General features: G+C 41.5%; 1 protein-coding gene across 3 annotated transcripts; it reads right to left on the bottom strand.

Moving 5' to 3' along the window:
• Positions 1 to 229: 229 nt before the first annotated feature.
• Positions 230 to 19,739, bottom strand: ZNF131 (zinc finger protein 131). 3 transcript variants are annotated; one of them, XM_035566174.2, is made up of 8 exons: positions 19,610 to 19,730; positions 15,934 to 16,072; positions 14,390 to 14,491; positions 13,134 to 13,278; positions 9,874 to 10,237; positions 9,549 to 9,771; positions 5,205 to 5,335; positions 346 to 2,754 (listed from the first exon to the last, which is right to left on the bottom strand). In XM_035566174.2, the coding sequence occupies exons 2-8, from the start codon at positions 16,055 to 16,057 to the stop codon at positions 2,092 to 2,094; spliced, it is 1,752 nt and encodes a 583-aa protein (XP_035422067.1). In that variant the 5' UTR covers positions 16,058 to 16,072; positions 19,610 to 19,730; the 3' UTR covers positions 346 to 2,091. The 3 variants fall into 3 exon arrangements, with proteins under 3 accessions (XP_035422064.1, XP_035422067.1, XP_035422066.1); XM_035566171.2 differs by having other exon boundaries at positions 230 to 2,754; positions 9,549 to 10,237; positions 19,610 to 19,739; XM_035566173.2 differs by lacking the exon at positions 19,610 to 19,730 and adding an exon at positions 16,661 to 17,323 and having other exon boundaries at positions 9,549 to 10,237.
• Between the last annotated feature and the right edge of the window lie 3,303 nt (positions 19,740 to 23,042).

Below are 23,042 nucleotides of genomic sequence, written 5' to 3'. Positions count from 1 at the left end.
CTCCTTCCTCCACTGAAGGTGAACATGCAGGATTGCTCCTGCCCCTTCCACGCTCCCACATGGGCTCAGCAGCACTCTGGATGAAGGCAGCACTGGGCACAACTGAGCATCCTTGCTCTGCTAACTCACAAGCCATTGTTGAAAATGGGAGATCAAACAAAACAAAACCAACAGTGCTTGCTAAGCTACAGCCCTATTACCAATACCACCTGATTTCTTTAGTTTCATTAAGACACGCAGACAGGCTGTTCCTTTAATTCCACAGATACAGATCTTGTGTCCATATGCACAACTTTACAGATACCTAAAACAAACAGATATGCAGCAAAGCAAGCAGGCCTGCCCCCTCCATGTCATCAAAAAACCAAGTATAAATACAATAGCCAATTTCCACTTGCATGATTAGCATTGTGCCACCTTCTTCCCTTAGCACAGAATCTCATCACGTACTATTTGCAACTCAGGAAACAAAACACATCATTAAAAAAGAATGCAAGTTACATTAATCAAATTGTTTGAAATTTTTAATTGAGATCCTTTAATTGAGATTTGTGTTTGTTTTGCAACAGTTTCTCAAAAAATAAGATGAAACGCAAGAATCATTTTGAATGAGACTGAAAAGCACAAGTTTGAGGAAATAATTCCGCCTTTGGAGACGACAATAGAAAAACTTGGTTTTAACTAAGATCTATGGGATTACTAAGCGCATTAGGGAACTTCCTTGCAATAATTCCTCCATTCAGTTAAGGCTTTAAAAAGAGTTTTTCAGAAGTATGGAACAAGGCAATAATTGGGAATTAGAAGTCCTTAGTATGGCTGAACACAGAGCCAGACCAATATTTTCTAAAACAAACTTAACTTCACAGTAATGAGCTATTAATCTTATTAAAATGGGATTGATTCTTATCACTGGGATCTGGCACTGTAATTGCCAGTCACTAAATTGTTTCTTGTTTATTGGATGAAGCAAATAATGCAACATTTCATGGTTGGTATTATTTTATTGTCTAATATTGATTTAAATGTTTACACTCCTACTTTTCAATCCACAGCTTAGCACTCATACCTATGGCTTTTACTTTTATTTTTAGCACAACATCTTTGTGTCAAGTGTCAGAATTCCATTTCAAAAAAATCCCCATAACCAGGAACCTGATACCATATAGACAAGTCTTCTCTATACTTGTTAAAACAAATTCATTTTCAAAAATGAAGATTTATAAAAGAAGAATCTGCTGGTAGCTTTCTTCCAGCTCATGTTTACCACAGATTCTATCGAGCTTTTCCTGTTTTAAGATGTTCCTTTTAGAGCGTCTTATTGCCTCTAAGTGGAATCTGTTTTCTCCCTCAACACTCCCCCCATTCTAAGTTTAATGCAAAAAAAATCAGTAGCTGACAATTTTAAGCAAAAATATAAAGCACTATAACGTTACCTACATTGCCTTTTTACTGAACTAGGTTCTTGAACACTCTAGAAGCTTTGTGGAAATTTAACCAGTCACTGTTGAGAAGGCACAGAATTTTTGTGCTCTCAGACCTCCAGCAAAAACAGCTTTCCCCCAGACTGAAAGTTCAGAAGTTCCAGCTTGATATAAAGCTTCTCACATTAAAGAAACGCAGGGACTGCTGTTAGATACAGTACTGCATTTGGATGGCAGTCTGCCCAGAAAATTCACAGGTATCTGATTGGTCATTTATACTAGAACCCACCAGATTTTACTAACTCTTCTGCCACAGACACCCTGCAAATCTATAACAAGAGTTTGCTTCTACTGCAAGAGGAAAAGAGATGAAGTTACTCTTACATATACCCAGGGATGGCATAACAGTGAGACAAGCTACTCATTACTAAAATCATCACAAAGCTGTCCATTTCGGTGGTAGTTTCTGTTCCGTGGTATTACATGACAGTTATTTTTCACATATGACAGAAGTGTAGTTGTATATGAAGAAAGCTAACTTTGGTCCACTTGTCCAGCTTGCTAAGGACAGCATATTGGAAAGATGACCATTTACAGTTCAAAAAACAATGTAAAAGTTAACAAAAATAATTTGGTATTTCACTCCTAAACCTGCACGCAGTCAATTGTCCTAGTCATCCACCTTTTCAGTCTGCGTGTCCACTAATTGTTGAGCTTTTAAGTCTTCAGCTTGTTCATGATCCTCCTTATCTGCATCAGCTACGTGACTAGGTTCTTTTTCTTCTGCTTCTCCTTGATCAATACTTTCGTATTCTACTTGTTCAAGGTCTGTTCCATCTATAAGTTCTGCTTGTACTTCTTCCATCTGTATTTGATTTACATGCTCAACATGCAACTGCTCCACATGAACTTCAGCACCGTGGTCAGTCTGAATGTGCTCAACCTCCAAGTAACTAATTTGCACCTGTTCTTGTAGTTCATCCAACTGCGCGCCTTTCACTTGATTGTCCTGTATGAGATCCTGGTGCATCTGTTCCACAGTTACCTGTGCAGGATCCACTTGTACCTGAATTACTGGTAGGACATGAACTTGTTCCACTTGTTCTATTATAGTCATTGATGTTACTGGTTCAGCTTCCACAGCTTCCACTGGAAGAACCTCTTCTGTCACCAGTCGTTCTGAAATATTGTGCATGTCTTTGAGATGCCTTCTCAGCTCACTGCCTTGCATAAACCACAAATCACATAAGGTACAGTGGTTGGGTTTGTCACCAGTGTGTATCACCAAGTGATCTTTAAATTGATCCCAGCTGTTAAACACGCTGTTACAAACCTGAAACAGAAGACAGAGCATGTTAAACAGTGCCAACAGAAATATGACAAAGCATAGTGCCTATTTCAGTCCATGGCTTCACGCAGTGTTAGCTTCTTGCTACATAGATTTAAAACACACACATATATGTTAGAGGTAAAAGCTGAGAAGTCAGTTTCAGATGAACAGAGCACCTATTATTATTTAAGGAAGTGTGACATTTTGAGTTGTGCATATACAGGATACCTACTGAATTTATGAGTCAGTACAACATTTGAAAGATTTCCTATTTCAAGCTTATGTGAAATTCACATACAGAAGCAGGCACCAGTAAGAGTTGCTAGAATTTTGGGTGGAAAGCAATTTGTGTAATAGTACAGCATGATGAAAGTGTAATACAAACTGTCCTGTTACTGAAGTTCTAGATGCAGTACTGCTAGCCAACTTTTCCCCATCACCTTTATTTTCTTCACAGAATTGTGAAGTTTAACTGGCTAGACTAAACTCCCCCATTTTGCCTTTTCAAAATAAATAAATAACAGTACATGAAAATCTCTTAAAACTCCATCTGTTAGACTTGTCCAGCTAAAAGTACTGCGAAGACTGCAGACGCACTATTTACATAGAATACTTGAACACACTGTCTTCCCTTCAGCTGGTACTGAGGTGTGTAGCCTGAGGACAATACACAAAGACACTGTAGAAATTAATAAGGTGCCTGAGAGAGAAAAGTAGGGTAGAGTCACACTTGCACTAAAGAAACAGGGTCAGGAGTCTTTGACCATGCAAGGGTTCTCATTGGCAAAAAGAAGCTAAGAACATGTTTCAGCACTCCTTCACTGCTGGCAAACATTTTAGAAAGAAAATGTTTCATCTCTTCATTTTTGGTGACAGCACAGAAGGCTAATGGATTATCTGACAGGGATTAACTCAAGGAACAGGTCTGTAAAATGGATCTGAATAAACTTCATTTTGCTGTTGAAGTCTGTTAAAAACAGGTTTGTGTTGCTATTGCCAGGCTTTCTTCTCCACAGGCTCATGCTTTAAAATGAAATAAAGTTGGACAGCACACATTCAAAATACTAACCTTATAAATAACCACTTAAAATTACTTCATGATATATAAAGATAATAACTATTAGTAATGTCCAGGCACATAATTGATAGCCTAATTTAGTCGTCTAGACATACACTGAAGAGTAACAAAAATGGTCATCAAGCAAACATAAATTTTTATTTTTTATTTTTTCCCTTCTTCAGGGAGACAAGATTTTATGTACTGAACACTATTCAAACTTAATTCTAAACAGGGAAGAATTCAAGAAAAACTTATCCAGGAATTACTGTAATTGCTGTGGGCTGAATCCACATTCAGCTACTAATCCATATTCACAACATCTGTGAGAGGACATGGTATCAATTAATAAACAGAAAGCTACAACACAGTGAAATTAAACCAAAGGGTCACAAAACAGTATATTCAGTCTGAGGCTACTAGTTACGACTTTGTGTTACCCAGCAGTTCTCATGATCAAAGCTGTCTTATCTTTAAGATATAGGTACACTCACAAGAGTTAATTTCAGACTAGGATAAAAGCTAAATAATACAACGGCCACAGTCGAACTTCCAATTCAATGACATGACTAGCAACCTACAGAATTCATCCATTCATTTCCTGCAGCATTTGCTGCTTTCTGTGAATGAGATCCATCTCTTTTGGAAGAAATAAAGCCCACGTCCAGCAGTTTTCTTCACTATACAACCCAAATTAACTTAAAACCACAGTATTTCTGTAAATTAAATAGGGTGAGAGTCTTAAGGGTAGTGGGTGTGGTGGGGGGAAGAAATGTATTCTTAATTGAGACTGGAGCAGCAAAACAGCAAATAAACTGCTACAGCCAACCTCAGTTCTCATGTTTCTAGCCTTTAAAAGCTGACTTTTAAGAGTCAAGCAAAATTCTTCTGAAAACCTTTTTGAATCCCAGTTATATATAGTGAAAAAGTACCCTACATTATCTATTTATAGCATTTATATTTGCTTAAAAAGACATTACAGATTGTCATCACAATATGGAATGACTTTACAGGTAAAGTCAACATACTGGGTATCAAACAGAAGAATAATAAAATAGGAAATAAAATAGTACTTTGTATTTTGGACTTTAGTGAAGCATGTTCACAAGCAGGAAAGGCCTAGGTCAGTGCATCAAGAACCTTGAAAAGGAAGCAGAAAGATTAACAAAGTATTATGAAAATCCACACCAGTAATTCCGCATTTTAAATGGAACTACTTAAATATAAAAATTTATCTGCATGCTGTGGTTGAATGTGATCCTTGTATTTGTTTTAGTTAAAGTGGTTCTTGGAGATGTAAGCCCACTCTTGCTGCCTTTCCCACTTAGTACTCCCACACTCCCTCAGCACAGGACGGAGGCACCTAGCCTCGGATTCTGTGACTTTCATTACCCACCTGACATTCATACAGCTTCTTTCTTCCCTTTTTAGCTCCAGCTCCAGACTGACAGGCCGTCAAGTGACATTTGAGTGTGCTATTTCTAGCAAAACGTTCGTGGCAGTTTGGACATTCAAATGGTTTTTCACCTATTAAGACAGACAGGGATTTATAACGGCATAAAATCAGTTTTCTGTCAGCTCTCCCTTCTTCCCCTCTCACTGATAGACATGCTGTAAAGGCTTGGCCAACTGGATTATTCTATAGAAGAAGAGAAAGACACCCTGCGTAAACTTCATTTATATAAATAAAAGGGCAAAGTCTTAATGTGGAATCATAATTCTCATTTAGAAAAAGGATCTGACATAACTGCTGGTGCTAATTAACGTATGTTTAGGTTTTTATGGAAGTTAGATCACTAGCCTGTCAAAATATCTTAATGAAATAGCAGCTATTTCTGTCTTTTCACCTGATAATATTTAAAGACTCAACATTAGAAATTATACAAAGTTGCACAATAAAGAAAGTATTAAAAAATACCAAGTTATATATTCAGGAATGGTAACAGCTTATGCTGAAGAGCTAAAACTGAGCTCCAGAAAAAAAGCTGGCACAGAATAACTATGAAGTAACAATGTATCAGCATTTAACAAAAAGAAGAAACCAAGCCAAAAATGAAAAAGAGTGAAGAGAAAGCAAAGCGAGACATGGCACAGATGGTCACAAGCAAGACAAAAATTCCTTTCTATTCGGTCACTTCATTTCAAACCTGGTACCAAAAAGAGGAGTGTTTTTCATTGGGAAGCCAGCTAAGGACAGCAAGCAGGGGAAGATGAAAACAGGCTCTGTTTTCTCTTTTTCATCCAAAGTAGTATATTGCTATTACTGACATCAAGCAGAAAAAAGAAAAACTGGTGTCTGTTTACTAATTTCATCATGCGTAAACACAACGAAATTCAAGGAAATGAAAGTACAAAAAAACCTCGGAACAGCATGTTTCTTCTGACTGTCTGATAATTAATCTGTGAAGGTACTGGCAACACCCTAACTATTGAAACAAACTGCTTAATGAACTCCAAAAGACGCTGAGACATTTCAGTGAATAATGTAAGAGTTTATTCTATCTGGATTAAGATTTAAAGCCTACATTTTCAGGAAGACAGTAGTTACTGACTGGGATGGAAAGCCAATAAACCCACATTTTCAGAAAAAGATATTCAGAAGTGCCTAATTAGGTTTTCAACAGAAATCCACAAGTAGCCTATAATTCTTGCTTACACACTCAAAGTCTACAGAAAAAAATTAAACGTGTGAATATTCCCCTTAATGATTACCAAAGGCTATGTTTTTTGGAGACTGTTTTATAGCCAAGAAGATAAAAGAGCACAGACCTCACAGCACATAACTTCACCGGCCCTGCAATATGGCCACATTTAAATAGTTACTTGGTGCCAGCCACCTCCCAGTCAGGGACAGATTTATTCTTCTCTTACTCAAATTCTTCAGTAATCTCCCACACATAGTGGCAAAAGCATCTGACAGTGACAATTCAATGACAGTGGTGGCAATATCCAAGAGTTGAAAGAAGTGCGACTCCGTGCACTGCACAAATCAGCACAGTGACCCAGGCTGCACAGCTTGGGGGCGATGGAAAGAAAGCACAGGCATCAAAGCACATCCATCATCCTGCCAGCCCAGCTACCCCCAGAGACACACTGGCAATGCGTGCAGGAGCAGAGCTCCTCTGTGAGGCACGACAGCCTGCTGCCATCCAGCTGTGAGCTTAGCCCCATCTAACTGACATTTTATGAAGAGTTTTTTTGTTTTTCCTGGATCTGATGATCGTCTTTTTTCAGTGTATGAGAAAGAATGAAATTTCCCTTGCCTATTGTAAGTAACTCAGGACAGGAACTGTTGGGAAGGAGATGGCCCAAAATAAATGTTTTTAACCCAAAGGCCCAAAATAAACATTTTTAACCCAAAGGAATTTCTAACAACTAACACTGTAATTTCTCTTTGCCTAATATATAAGAAATACCATCCCTGCATATAAGAAATACATACATATATACACATAATACATATATATGTAAGAAATTCATCCCTGAACATAAAGCTACCACACCATTATTTAAAATGTGTTTAGAGAGAAACGGTAGTTCCCCTCTGCCCACAAGTACACCAAAAACAGGTATTTATCAAATGAACTCTACAATTATTTATTCAAGGTATGCAAACAGAGTCCATTTGTTAACTTCTATGGAAGATGTTATCTGCAGTTTAAAGTGAGCTTCGTGTAAAGCATATTTTAAATTTACCACAGAACGGCAAAGACCTTGATTAATTTTTTTCCTAACAAGTCTGTATTATCTGTATACAAATTATGTCAATTACAGGATTTCCAGACATGTCAGGCATCATGGCTGCTAGGAGCACAAAACTCCTTAATTTCCATCTTCACTCATGTGAGCACATGCAGCCTCCATAAATAAGCCTAACTTTGAGAAATATTTAGCAGTCAAAATTCCCAGGGAAATCATGGGAAATCAAAGCTGTTCAGTATCTCTTTCTGGTAGGGGATAAAAACTTTGGAAAAAAAAAAGACAAGACGAGAATATTGAGAGCAGTAGCTTCCTTTTAAGATTGACTTCTTTATGAGGAAACGGCTCTTCCTGTGCAAGACTAGTTATTAAATTCAGTGGATATACATTAATAACAGTCTTGCAGAATTTGTCTTGTGAGTTACTTCCAACTGGCAATTGAAATCTCATTCACTTTCATGCAAGAAAAAAAAAAGGATCATTACATCACACCAAAAAATCTCCCTTTTTATAAATTCTGGAGATGACTTAACATTTTCAGGGATACATGACATGCATTTCTTTTGGACTTGCTACTTTAATGTTATTGCTGGTGTTGTAATTAAACAGCAGCAGGACGAGATAGTTTGTAGCACATTTTCTCCCTGGACACTTAATTTTATTTTAGTATTCAACCAATGTTGTTTAGAATTAAGAATTTAGAAAGTGTTTGGCTCAGTGGGTGTTTTTCCACTGACCTTAGGAAAGCACAGTTATATGGTAGTATCAGGTTTGATTTTAACTTAAGACTTTCAAAATGTGAAACCAAAAGTAATTAAATTCCATGAGTTCTACTTGGATCAATACATATCGACACAGTACACTGGATCTCCTGTGATATGCTGTTACTTTGTGTCCCAACTTCTGTCACAACAGCAACTATCACATGAAGATATTTTGTTTACTCTGCTAACCTACCAAAAACTTCTCTCTGAAAAGACTTTCCTTACATAGCTGGTAGCTGTCTTAGTCACGCCACAGAAACACTCTCTACTTTATAGGGAATATGGATTTGCTAAGGACTTCTTACAAATGCAACTCTTAAGGGACTATTTGGAGTAGACTGGATACAGTGTCATTCATGCATCAATACACACCTGTCCCATAACACAAAGAGGTTCCAATTAAAAGGCTTTAACAAGATAAAAAGATAGGGGCTGCTCCTCTACATTAAATCTTACTGATACCTCATGACTGACATATTAAACAAAAACACCTGGATACCAGACCATATTTTATATGGTCTTTACATATAAATACTTTGTATGTATTATAATATATAACTATTACTCATAATTAATATAATTATTTATATATAATTTAAATATAAATTCATCTACATAATGCTTAGTATCTGTACAGATAGTACAGACTTCTCATATTATAAGAAAGACTGAAGGAGGCACAAGCAATTTTGTACTCAAAAGATGCTATCCAGATGTCAAAAAGTCAGATTTTACAGTAATATAAGTCTACTATAGCCAGTAGAAATGTTTTGCTGTGTTACTTAATATGCAAATAAAATTGAATCATAGACATCAAGACCAAGGATGGTATTGTCATAAGAGGGTATTTCACACTGACAAGCTCACTGTTCAGATCTTATTTCAACAGAAAAATTAAACTAGGAGAATTGTGAAAATAAAAGTAGCTACTCAGTTTGGTACATTTGAAGAAGTAAGCACGCCTTACAAAGTAATTCTTACAACAATGTTTAATACACTCAAGAGAAACTTCATTAAGGTTTTCCAGTTCTAGGAGCATATTTTTAACCACTTAAAAAAAAACAAACTCAATTCCTCACAGTTTATATCAATGGGAAAAAAACATCAGTATAGAATCATCAACACAATTCGATGATTCTTTGATTTTAGTTGTAACTAGAAGCTAAGAATTTCTAAGCACTTGTGGGTTCTCTTCAGCATTATCTCTACTTTCCACGAACATGCGAAAACCCAAAGAGGCCAAAGCCACAAGTACTTGACTACAGCAGTGCTCTTACCTGTGTGCTTCCGGAGGTGCTCTTTAAAATGTCCAAAGTGGTCAAACTGTTTATCACAGTACTGGCATATATGTATTTTTTTGCCAGGTCTTTGCTTCTTGCTGGCGCCACCTTCATCGAGGTGGTAACAGGTGAGGTGCTGTTTCAAAGCACTCTCTCGTAGGTACCTTTTATTGCATATGTCACACTTGTAACTCTCAGTAGAGTGTGTTTTCATGTGTTCCTTAAAATGGTAAAACAATTTAAACGAACGGTTACATTTCTCACAGTGGAATAAATTGTTCACGTGTGACAGCTGAAGTTCCACAATTTCAATACCTTCTACCTGTTTGCACGAGGGATCAGTTGCACTGTCACCTTCTTCTTCGATCTGGCATTTTCGCTCTCCCTGACGATACTTGCTGGTGATATCTGCCAAAAGAGCCAAAGCAGATTCATCTGATGTACCTGTTGTCTGTATGTACTTTATGGATTGCTCTGCAGAAGCTACTTCTTCAAGTGTCTCGATGCTATCATCTTCCACTTCAATTGTCCCTTCAGCAATCTCAACCTCGATTTCAACCGGATCTGATTCTGCAGATGGCAGCGTTTCTGTGATAACGTTAGAAGTTTCAGCTATCTTCCTCTTTTTTGGTTTATTTTTACCTTGGGTTTGATTTGATTCTAAGGGTGATGAATTTTCTTTGTTCCTGTAAAGCATTTGCATAAACATGGTTAAGATCCACAAGCAATTACATAACAACTCCTGCCCGATACTGAGCTTCTGCATTAAACACATTCTAGGTGTTTCTCAATGAAGCTGAATGCACATAACCCGTGTGCATTTTAGAAGATAATTTGTCCTTCATCTATACTCATTAGTCCTGTAAAACAGGAAGTTTGGAGCTATGGAGCCTTTTACATCAGGCTACTAAAATGTTTTAAAAAGCTCTGCTTTGAACAATACACAATGCATCAATAAAAAGACCAGTTAGCCTAATGGCACAGGTTTATCTGAACAACCTGTGAAATTCTGCACTTGAGAACTTTCACAAAGGGCAGAGTTCTTCTGCCTGCCTACTCAGAAATAAGATTCAAGTCCTTCCTATGCTACGCACCTCTTAATCTCTGGTGATTGCCTGTAACACTTAGGCTCCTAGAAAGCACTGTAGGTGTGACCTTACACAACGATTATCATAACATCTAGTACTTAGGAAAGCACACAGGTTAAAAAAAAGAAAAACTCACTTGGATGTGGAAAGAGTACTCTAATTTTCTGGTCTTACACAATCCCCCCTCCCCCAGCTTGGTTCCTCTTATCCCTGCACCATACACACACAACCCCCTTCCTCCGAGACATCAGGGATAGCATCCCATGCCAACCACATGCAGAGCTGAGCGAGCCAGTGCCTTCAAGCCAGACACTCAAGATTACCCACAGTGCTTACATGCTGGAGGTTTTACTCTTGATTTTTGGTTTTGGAAATGGGCAGATATCTTCCCCTCAAACCAGACTGACAGGAGTAATCTAATGCTTTCACCTTCCTTTGCAGTGTGATGAATCCTTTCACGTAACCCAGTCCCTACTGCTTCTGGGTTTGCTAGTAACAGGTGAGGTGAGGTTTCCTTCAGTATCTGCATATCATGTCAGAAATATGCAGCTAATGATCTAATGCAGGATAGAGCTTATCAAATTACATCTTAAAATATTCAGATACAGGAAGACAGAATATCTAAACTTATAGTTTAATCTACCCTAGATTTCTGAAATTTAGAAGATAAGTTACTCTGCACATTACTGCAAAGAGCTCCAGGATCATGTACCAAAAGAATAATATCCCCAGCAAAGAGGAGACTACCATCCTTGAGCACCTGGTGTGAAAGTCTGAACATGAATACACACTTACAGCACAACTGCACTTTAATGAATAACAGCTGGTTGTTTTCTTTCTAGTCTAGGTTATGTGATGTCCATCTCTTTGATGCATTATACAAGGGGCTTGCTCGATTACCATTTATTTCTACTTTAGCTGAAGTTTCTGAAGCTTAACCTGAAAGCTTAAGTTAAAGCTCAAACTGTGGCACTGTATTATAATTCCTCCCACTCCTACTGTTGAGGAGAGACTGATAGTGGTACTCAAGCTTGTTTGTTTTTTGTCAAGAAAAAAAAAAGCAATGAAAACAAACAAAAAATCAATAATAATAAAAACAGCCTTTCAATCTATTAACAATGGAAAAAACTAAGAATAGACTAGCTTGCATGTGTTAAATATTTTTTTCGCTTGTAACATAAGAATTATAGAATTTACTGGTGATGGATAACCAACAAACTGCACAACATTATGCAACACTGGGAAATACTCGCATGCTGGGCAGTTTATTTTGATGGGCTGATCCAAATCCTGGTTCAACAGCTCTACTGGTGTACACTGACTGAAACTGGTACCATTTAGAACATAGTTTTTCAATTTCAAGTATCTTTTCAATTTCTCAGGCAGACACAAAGGTCTGCTTTTTTTCCTGAATAGAAGTTATCTTGATAGTATTATGTTTAATCTCAATAATGTCAAAACACAAGTGTTGGCGGGGTTGGAACGCCGGACCAGAAACGCAATCTTGTATCTCTTCTATTAAAAAATTGCACACTTTTTGCTCTGCTGCCAATCCCCAGAATAAGCACAGGGTAAGTTCTTTTGTTGATACTGAAAACCAAGTTTCTAGTGTACCATGGAGTTTTTTGTTTGCCTTTTTTATTTTTATTTTTTAAAGAAAATGCTAACTGGCTTCTAGGGGAACTCTGGGCTGATGCCATTCCCCTTGGCCAATGCTGTTTATGGAAAGATAAAGAGGAACCTTATCCTTGATGCAAAGATCTTTCAGTCAGTTTAGAAGAGAAAGCCATGATAACCATAAGACCCCTCCCCCTACTTCATGCTGAAACGGTGGACCATCCAGAAGGAATGATTACATGACCACACTTTGTGAAAGGGAATGACAGGGAAAAAAACAGCAGGGTGGGAATGTCACCTGCTTTTCTCAGGTTGTAGTTTTGCAACTGAGTACAGATACCAGACTGGATAAGATGTGCCACAGGAATATTCAATTAAGTATTTATCCAGTATAAAACTGATTACACCAACTATATTTACTCAAGAGTTTTGATAGGTTAGTTTTGCACCAGGGAGCTTTAAGATCACTACCTATTCTCTCAGAAACAGCAGAAAGCTGCGTGAAATCAAAATACCAACACAAACTTGTTAATGCGATCTAATTACCTGAAGCACTGTACACACGGCTCTCAATCAGGTGGAGTCAGATAGCCCAGAGACCTCGTATTGGTTCCACAGAGACACAGCCCTACAATGGCCGTGATGTTTACCAGCCATGTCACTTGCCATTGAGCTCCAGCCCAAAGAATGAAACATTCCTTTTTTAGCCTCTGTTATTCTGACCCCTATTGTGCAATTGAAAAGTATATGGCCCCAAACAAGTTTCCGAAGTTCCAGGATAAGAACAGCACTGCAAAATACCAGCAGACAGCTCTAGTAAAATGATTCTTACGACTACATTTCAGTGTTGGGAAGAAAAAGAGGCTTATGTGTTTACCTGATTTCAAGTGCTTTGATTGCTTCTAGCATCTGTAGATACTCAGCTGCTTTCCAAACATCATTTGCTTCTTCCTCACCTTGCACCATTAGTTTTGCTGTATAGGTGAATTCTATTAGGTGACGAAATGCCATGTTACTTACACCTGTTTGGAAGCAAGAAAAGCAAGTTAACAATGCCTCAGTACCTTTATCTGATCAATCTTGCACACTTGCCTGCTCACCATTTTGCCCACAATACTTTAGCTGCCAGTTTCATGAAGACAACACCCTTGAAAAGCTCATGTTGGAATAACAAGTCTGCTATAGAAACACGGAAATTTGGAACAACTATAGAATCATGCCATAACAAAGGTAAAAGTAAAAGAAAGATAAGATGGGCAAAAAGCTGTTTGTGTGGAACAGTAAAATGTACATATTTAAAGTACAGTTTATTTATTTAGTATTTAAAGTACAATAAAAAGTACATATTTAAATCATATTTAGAGCATATCTCTTTCTCAAAAGACCTCTGACCAGCAGATGATTGCTCCAAGAAATTGCTCCTGGCCTACCAGGCAAGTATTGCTCCATGTCTATCCTGTTCTTGCATCCCAGCTAACACACCTGCCACTGGCCTTCACTGGGAGCCTTTTCATCTGACCAGACTGGCTGTTACCAAGGAAAAGGTTATACGATAGACTGCTAGTCCTAAAAAAATACAGTGACTGCAACCTCCGTTAGGCATGTATTGGAAAAGAAAACCAATCAACTCAGAACCTCATTGGGTTACTTCCAAAACATTTAATATAAGACTGATCTTTTTCTTTTCAATTTTATTTTGAGGGAAGCTTTTTCTGGTGCCAACAGCTGCCTCAGAACAACTCAAGAACTGAGACCTAAAAAATTAATTGATATCACTAGGTACCTATATCTTTTAGGATAAGAGAGAACGGCCTGAAGTTGCGCCAGGGGAGGTTCAGGTTGGAAATGAGGAGTCATTTCTTCTCAGAAAGAGCAGTCAGGCATTGGAACGGGTTGCCCAGGGAGGTGGTGGAGTCACCGTCCCTGGGAGCGCTCAAGGAAAGGTTGGACGTGGCGCTTAGGGACATGGTTTAGTGGGTGATATCGGTAGGAGGGTGGTGGTTGGACCAGGTGATCTTGGAGGTCTTTTCCAACCTTAATGATTCTATGATTCAGCCTGCACCAAGGACACCACATCCGTTTCCAGTTCCAGCACACAGCTCTGAAAGTTTTTATCTGCATGAACCAGATTACCTTCAATCTCCACCAAGGGCTCCTGAGTGAAATCTTGGAAGAATTTGTAGAAGAACTGGCTACAGGCAGCAAGAACAGCCTTATGAGCTTTGAAATGGTGACCTGTGAAAACAGACAAAAATTTTAGTTTAGGATGACACCTTCCATACTTATTGCAGAATAAGAGCAGATGCACGAAAGAGAACAGCTGTAACACCTAGCCTACAAATCTACTCTAGCAGAATACAGTCACTTAATGTGTCTCCTTGTAACATGAGATGCTGCTGCAGCTAGCCTTCCACATCTCATGCGACCCTTGCTGAAGGTCTGCAACTCAAAGTCAGAGAACTTGCTCACTTCTGTGTGTTTCTCTTTTCAGATACTTAATTTACGGCAAGTCCTTGTGCAAACTTTTTTCATGGATGTCTTAGGCTCAGCTCTCAGACTTCATCCAAATTCTCTGTGCTTTTTGGCACTCCTATGTACTGATCTATTTTATCACCCTTTCAGCTAGCTTAAACACCCCTGCAGAACAGAAGCAGTTCTGATTTGTTCTCTCTCTTTTCCAGACTCTGTACTCCCCATCACTGTGTTGTCTTCTCCTTGGTGCAGGCATATAAACATTTATAAGGCCCCATGAGATCAAGATGAGAGAAGCAATGTAGATTAGAACTACACAGCTGCACAAAAAAGCTTTGAGTCCAACAAAAAGACTTGGTAATGTAAATGGATTTGGTAACACTAGAGCAGGAGCAAACATTCAGTCTAAGTTTTGTGCAAGAAGTGCCAGTGAAATAACAGTGATTCCATAATAGTAATCTCTTCTTCATTTGTTTCCTTTTTTCTAATCCAGGCTCTACACAATCCCTTTTCTCCAAGTGAGTTCTGGTTACCCTTTCAATGGTCAGGCAGCTCTCCTTTAGTCGAGTCCATTCTACTGGACACTGCCTATTTTCCCCAAAATGCTCATCCATTCTAAGACACGTTTCGGGTTAGAAGCGATCTTGGGTATCTACCAGACACCCTCTTTTCTAAGCACTTGTATCTCCATCTTCCTTTTAGACTAACATTTACAACTCTAGAACACACAGAAAAAGAAAAGTAAATTATTCTTCCTTATTTTAACAATATATTAAACATAGTATGCAGATACTAGAGAAGCAAGGAGGAAATTGTATTTCAAGCTTTTTTTTTTTAAACAATATTTGTACGAGTTCTCTGCATGCAAACAGAATCACATTAAGTCAAAAAAAAAGCATTTTAAAAATGTTTTGTAAATATTTTGGGTGACATTAAGTATAGTACAGCAGTTGCAGAGTAGGATACTATCTGAAAATATTTAGCCACTTGTTTGGAAAAACAGAAGCACAATTATTAATCACTGCTGGAGATGCTGTTCACCCCAAGACTTTAAAAGAAAGTCCGCATGCAACTCACAGACCAGTACAGAACCAAGAATTTGTTAACAGGCCCATTTGACAGCTACGTCAAGACCAACCCAAGAGCTTCCCAGCACAGCTTTCATAACTCCTAATATACCAACTGGTCCACAGGCCTATACATACCATCCACAATCAGAGTGATGTCTGTGAACTGGTCCTGCTCACGTTGTTCATTCAGTCTATCCAAAATAACTTTATAGTGCTCTGGGAATTCCTGGATACATTCCATCGTTTCTTCGGCTTCCATGGCAGAAGGACTAGTCTGCAAAAGACGTGTAGCAGAATAAGAATACTGCACCACTCAGTAAATGCTACGCACAGTCAGGTTAGTATACAAATGTGAACTAACTGGCACATTTTGTGGACTACAAAGCCCACAGAAACACCAAACTGGTAACAGGTTTACCTGATTTTAACTAAAAGGTAGAAAACAATTGGGTTAATGAAGTAGAGTATGGCCTTATTTATATTTAATCAAAGTACAGTTGAACTGTGTATCGCTTTATTCTATGTATTTAACGAGGACCCACCTCCCTCAAAGCAAATAATGCAGGGATGTAACATCTGTACAGCTAACTATTTAACAGCATCTCATCAGCATAACACCAGAATCTTTACACAGCCACTTTCTGCGGTTCTACCGATCCACTTGGTGCAAGAACAGTTCTTAAAAATTCCTTATTTAAATAAGTCACAGTTGGTATCTAGTGAACACAAGACGTTCACTTCCTTTAAGAAAGGACGTAATAAGGCAGCGCTTTACAGCTTCTGTGTACATAGGAGCTGCCTTGTATTTAAAGTGTTGCCACACCCAAGAACAAGAAGCTTCTTATTCACCCAGACTACTTACACTTCTTCCCCTGCATGGCGAAATATCCGTTGCCAGCCTTTTCAATGAGACACGTGGGCTTGCAAGCTGACGGCCCTTCCTCCCTTACTGATACAATAAATGTAGCTATGAGTGGGAGTTGAGGAGGTTCTCAGACCTGAAGAGGTTAAGCAAAACACTGTGCCTGTGGAGACGATGCAGCAGATGCTAGTCTGCTTCTTATGCAAAAGAACCTCTGGAGAGAGTCCAAGCGCTTCAATGAAAGCATATCACAAATTATCTCTAAGCAAAACGACTTCAGGTCTGTGCTGCAGCCCTCGTCTTCAACTCCCACGTTCACATGGCTCTCATGCTGAGAATGCCACAGAAAAAAGACATTTCAAAGCAACGTTAGCACAGAAAGTTTCTTTTCACAGTCTATCTCACATTGAAAAACGTGGTATCTGAGAGAAGACAGCGATTAGACTTGAATGAGCTTCAAAGGAATTTGAGAAGTACCTTTCACTTTATTGTTATGCTTAGTATGGACAGAAGGAAGAAAGAAGAGCAGTTAGTATCTCTGAACACAGAGGTGGAAATTTTTGGTGTGACGAAGAAGCAGGTATCTTTAGAGTGCTGGAAGAAACTAAATAGGAGGTGCTCCCTGACTCCCAGTGCAGGTTTGTTGACTGGAATTGTAAAGCCCTGAGCGCAAACCTGTCCTTGTGTGTACCAACTACATCTGAACAGATGCCACCAGGCATGCTAACGCCACCGTGTGGCTCCGTAAGTTCAAGTTTCCTTCCAACAAACGCACATTCCGGTATTATGGGGTTCAACAGGAGAGAGGAAAATAATTACCCAGTTATGATGAAAGCAAGCGTTATTTTATTATGACTAACATATCAAGCAAAGAAAATTGTCACATTTGTATTTTCACCACAAAGGACGCTCTTCCTTGCATCTCAGAAACTGTCCCACAAAGATGACAGAAGTGAAAGGCAAAAAGGGAAAAAAGCAAATGCTTATGGAAGCCTAGTTTTGCTTGCTAGCAGTGCTGTTCCAAGTGGACACTGAGGTACACATGAGGCTCTTAAAGGGGACAGAGAAGACCAGCCTGTGGGGAAAGTGAAGTGGAAGGAAAGGATGCTGCTGCCTCCATCTCACCTCTTCTGTAATAATGAGCTTAAGACAGACGACAAGCAGTTCCCACCTTTCCTCTGTCATCTGGTATTCCACATGAAGTTTCATATGGGAAGCTGACAGCCATTTACGTGACTGTTGAATTCTTCCTACCCATTTTTGAGAAATCATTCAAGGATGCATGACTTGCAGTTGAAAATTGAACTCCTTAAAAGTTAAAGCAAACCAACTTTTGACCCTCAAATATCATGATTTCCACCTATCCAAATGCAATTTGGGAGTAATTTGCATGTTTGCAGGGGTATCTTACAAAAAAAAAAAAAACAACCTCAAAATAATCAACACACCCCTGACCAAACCTAAAAGTTTGTTTTAAAAACTTGAGTCTTTGTCAGAACACTTAAAAAAAAAACAACAACAAAAAAAAACAGAACCAAAATAAAACAACAATAACAACAAAAAACCAACACATGAATAACATACTACTTATGACTGGTAATTTATTGTCCTGAACTAACACAAAGCTCAGTGATATATTGCAAAAAAACGCCCAATGTAACAGCATGTTCAAAGCCCTGTATATGTTCACTGAAGGGATGAATACTCTGGAGCAAGAGGTAGGAACTGCAGTACTCTACAACTCCCTGAAAGGAAGGTGCAGGGAGCTGGGGGTCGACCTCTTCTCACAGGTAACTAGTGACAGAACTAGAGGGAATGGCCTCAAGCTGCCCTAGGGGAGGCTCAGGTTGGAAATGAGGAGACATTTCTTCTCGGAAAGAGCAGTCAGGCACTGGGACGGGTTGCCCAGGGAGGTGGTGGCATCACCATCCCTTGGGGTGTTTAGGGAAAAGCTGGTGGGTGATGGTGGGGGGATGGTTGGACCAGATGATCTTGGAGGTCTTTTCCAACCTTAATGATCCTATACTCCATCAAAAAAAAAGTCAAAGGAGGCAGGCAGACGTGGCCCCACCTGACGGTTACATACCAGCCCACAGCTGATGGAAATTCAGCTGTTTCTGTTTCCTACACATTTTTTACGACAGTTTTCTGGATTTTCTTGGGAGGACTCGGCTACCGAGCTAACACCGTTACCTGGTCACGCTTCACGTACCCGTGACAGGCAGCTGTCCTCACACACCCACCCCGCGGCACCCCTGCTTTTATCGCCACACTCCCGCACCCCTCCCGTCCCCATTTTCCCCCATTCTGCCCACACGCTGAGGTCTGCCCGCCAGACCACACACCCCCACGCCGCCTCGGGGCGGGAGGCTCCGTGGACTGACGGAGGGCACAACACCGGGACCCTCCCGTGCCCGTCCCCGCGCTCCTTCCCTCAGGAGCGGCCCCGGCGGTCCCCAAGGAGCGCCCCGGCCGCGCCGCCCCCCCCCACCCCCGGCCCCTCAGGCGCCGCCGCCATTGCGGCGCCTTCCCCCCCACCGCCTCCCTCCCATTGGCGGGCGCCGCTGTCAGTCAGCGCAATCCCAGCCAATAGCGGCGCGGCGACATGGCCCGCCCCGCGCCGTGGGGAGCCAATGAGCGCCCGCCGAGTCCCAGGAGCGGGAGAAGGCGGAAGGCCTACCCAGCGCCCGCCGCCCGCCGCGCACGGCGGCCCCGCGAGAGGCCTGGGCGGCCGCCGGCGGGCGCGGGCGCCGCGCGGGCCGGCCCCGGTGCGGGGAGCGGGGCCGCCGCGGGGCCGAGCGGGGCGGCTGCGGGCACCGCCGCCTCGTTAGCCGTCGTTACGTCATCAAAGCGCGCATTAAATCGATCCGCTTTTAACGCCCGGCCGGGTCGCGGCCCAGCGGCGCGCGGGCCCCGCGGGGTGGGGAGGCGGCGCGGGCCGGTACTCACCGCCTGCAGCGCTCCGCCCCGCCGCGCCCGCGCCGCTGCCGCCGCTTCCTGCTGCCCGGCACGCTGCTAAGCGGGGCGGGCGCCGGCCAATCGCGACTCGCATTCCCGGCCTGCACCGCGCGGCGGAAGTGACGGCGGCGTCACCTTTCACACAACAGGGCGCGCGGGTGGGGGGCGGGGGTGGGTGGGGCTGGGGGGCGGGCGGCCCGGTGCACTCTGGGAGATGTAGTGCGGGGGGGGGGGCGCCGCCATTGCGGGCTGCCTGCAGGGGCTGTGGGGCGGACGGGTCGTGAGGTTCTATGAGACTCCTAGAACCGTGGGGTCACTGGGGTTGGAAGAGACCTCCGAGATCACCTGGTCCAACCACCCCCCTACCACCACTATCACCCACTACACCACGTCCCTCAGCACCACGTCCAGCCTTTCCGTGAACACCCCCAGGGACGGTGACTCCACCACCTCCCTGGGCAACCCGTCCCAATGCCTGACTGCTCTTTCTGAGAAGAAATGTCTCCTCATTTCCAACCTGGTGCAGCTTGAGGCCATTCCCTCTGGTCCTATCACTAGTTACCTGCAAGAAGAGGCCAACCCCCAGCTCCCCGCACCTTCCTTTCAGGCAGTTGTAGAGGGCAATGAGGTCCCCCCTGAGCCTCCTCTTCTCCAGATTAAACAACCCAGATCCCTCTGCTGCTCCTCATGAAGGGAAAGCACAATTAAATGGGGTGAGAGGGGGTGAAAGGCAGCCGTCCATCCCCAGGCCCCCAAGTGCCATCAGCCCCACGATGAGCCCCCACACACTGCCACCCCAGCAGAGGGGCTGCAGCGCTCTCCCCTGCCACAGAGCACCCTGGGGTGCCAGAGCACTGTAGATGCACTCCCTGCTCCAGAGGACTTCATGTCACAGTGTATGTGGCCTGGTGCCATCTGCCACAGTGTCCCACAAGCCAGGGCCTGGGCTGTTGCACCTCTGTCCCCACTGGTGTGGGTCTCACCAAGCCCACCGCCACACCTATGGCAGGAGCGGCACACAGGTTTTCTTGTGCTGTTAAAACTGCGCAGTGCTGTGGATGAAGGCAGCATGGAAAGCAGGTCCAAGCCATGCTTTCACTGGTGCCAGCCCCACCACTGTGGCGCTGTGAGTCTGCTGCAATGCCGCTTCACTGAGCATGAGGGAAGCAGCTGAGCAGCATCCTGCACAGCCAGCAGAGCTGCTGCGTGCCCTTGTTATCCCTAGGTTCATGCACTGGCTCTGGACTGCACCCTGGGAAAAAAGGCAAGGGAGCGTTGCTGGCAGAGAACATCCCCTCTGCTGCCACAGCTGAATGTGGGCACCGCCAAGCCTGGAGTTCTCCTCTAGGCCCTCATCACCAGGGGCATCTGTAGCCAGCCAGACTTTGTGGTCTGCCAGCAGGTGAAAATGTATTCCTCCACATAAAAGACCATTAGCATTTAGGATGTCAAAACAGACACTTTGACATCCCTTTGAAAGCCTTTATGTCAATCATAGCTGCAATGGCTGAATGTTCTTATGAGCTTGCCCACGTTATTCCCGTGAATCAACATGTTTTATGACCTTCTCCAGCACTTTTCCCTAGTGCCAAATCTGTGCGATTTGCTTCACCATATTCATCCTCCACTAAAAGGGTAAATGCTTTTGAAGTTAACACATCTGTTCAGTATATAAATCCTACCACCTCAAACAAAATGTAAGTAATAGCCATTCTGTCAAGTTCAAATTTAGTTTTATATAGTCTTTTTTAATATATAAACTCCTAGGTGCCTGTGCAGTGTTTTATAATGCAATAATATAAAACGAGCGTCAGTTTTATCGATACTGGTAGTTTGTAATGCAATACAAATAACTTTGAAGTAAAATTTATGTTCCTTTTATTTCCTCATGTTATTGCCTAATGGATTTGCTAATATAATAATATGTATTTTTTCTTGTGTTAGTAGGTCTGTTCAGACTATTGTTTTCAGTCTAGAAGAAATTTCATTTCTAGAAGAATGATACAGTCATTCTTTTCTGGTATATGGGAGTACATTAGGAATGTTGATGCCTCATGTATTTACAGCTTCACTTTGAACAACTTTAAAACTAATGTTAGTTGAAGTACTCTATCTTCAATAGTTTGAAATTAAAATATTGCTGAAATTATCACTATAGGACCAAACCACTACACAGTAATTAAAAATCATTTATTTTTTCAGTACCTTCTACTTGTCCAGACAAGGTTGACGCTTTGCTTATTTTTCATTAATTTATGTTTTTGTTTCTGACCATTTTTTTTTTTCCAAAGCATCTTCTATAGTGTTTCTTTCCTACTTTTTTTTTTTTTTCCTATGGCTTCACCCTTTTAATTGTTTAGTCAGATTACATGGAAGCTTTTGAATGAACAATTTATAATTTTTTTCTAATAACTTTTCAAATATGAAATTAGACTGACCAAGCTGTAACTTTTCAGATTCTCATTTTTCTCTCTTAGAGGTGTTTGTGGTGTTTGCCTAGCATACCTCTAGGATTCTGGAGTTATGTCACAGAATGGTATGACTCAGCTGTGTGACTGGTGCCTCCTTCTCCTGACCCCTGGCAGAGTGCTTAGCAGAACCAGCCATAAGGTGAATACCCCTAATACGTAAGCTGGCTGTTAATGAGTACCCTTGCCCCCTTCTCTCTCCTGTGTGGGTGTGGGGACACCCTCTGACACCGTGGCTAAGCCCATCAGCATTCTCAACACCCAGCTGCAGGGTTGCCTGGAGATGGTGACACCCGTCCTGGAACAGGGAAGTGTAACAGCATGGGGAACGGTGTCTGTAAAATTCAGGCAGCAGCAAACCCTAAGTGGGACTTGGGCTGGAGGCACAGCTGGACGGCACAACCCGTGATCCCCTAGTGGCCAGGGATGTCTCCACCATCGTCTTCGTCCTCCCTCCCAGGACTGAGTGAGTGACACGTTCTTTTACATAAAGCCTGAGTCTAGGTTATGACTGTATCGTGAACCGATAGATAAGGATTTGACCCAGTCTGCAGAAGGTCTGGCCAGGTGACTGAAAAAAAGGTGACTCTATAACTGAGAATTCTAGAAATTCTGTGCAGCTGCAGGCTATGCTAAGTGCTAGAAAATGTAGACAACAAACGATGCTGATTGTCGATTTCTTTCTTCTGTAATATAAATCTCTAATTATAACCAGAATCGTGTGGCCTGTCCTCATTCTGCCAAGGATCCGTAAAGAATCTGTCTGTCCTCCGTAGTGTTGGGTGACAAGTTGTAAATCTCAAAATAACCTGGTTTATAGTGTGTTAAACAAACATGCGAATGATCTTTATCCGTATCCGTAGTTCAATCCGTATTAGCCATTTCTATGACTAAAAAATCTCTCTCTCTCTCTCTCTCTTTTCCTTTTTTTTTTTTTTTCCCTTGAATCACCTCAG

This window comes from Cygnus atratus, chromosome Z (genome assembly GCF_013377495.2).
Source record: "Cygnus atratus isolate AKBS03 ecotype Queensland, Australia chromosome Z, CAtr_DNAZoo_HiC_assembly, whole genome shotgun sequence".
Taxonomy (NCBI): domain Eukaryota; kingdom Metazoa; phylum Chordata; class Aves; order Anseriformes; family Anatidae; genus Cygnus; species Cygnus atratus.
The sequence above is the reverse complement of the archived record's forward strand: the minus strand, read 5'-3'. Positions and strand labels throughout refer to the sequence as shown.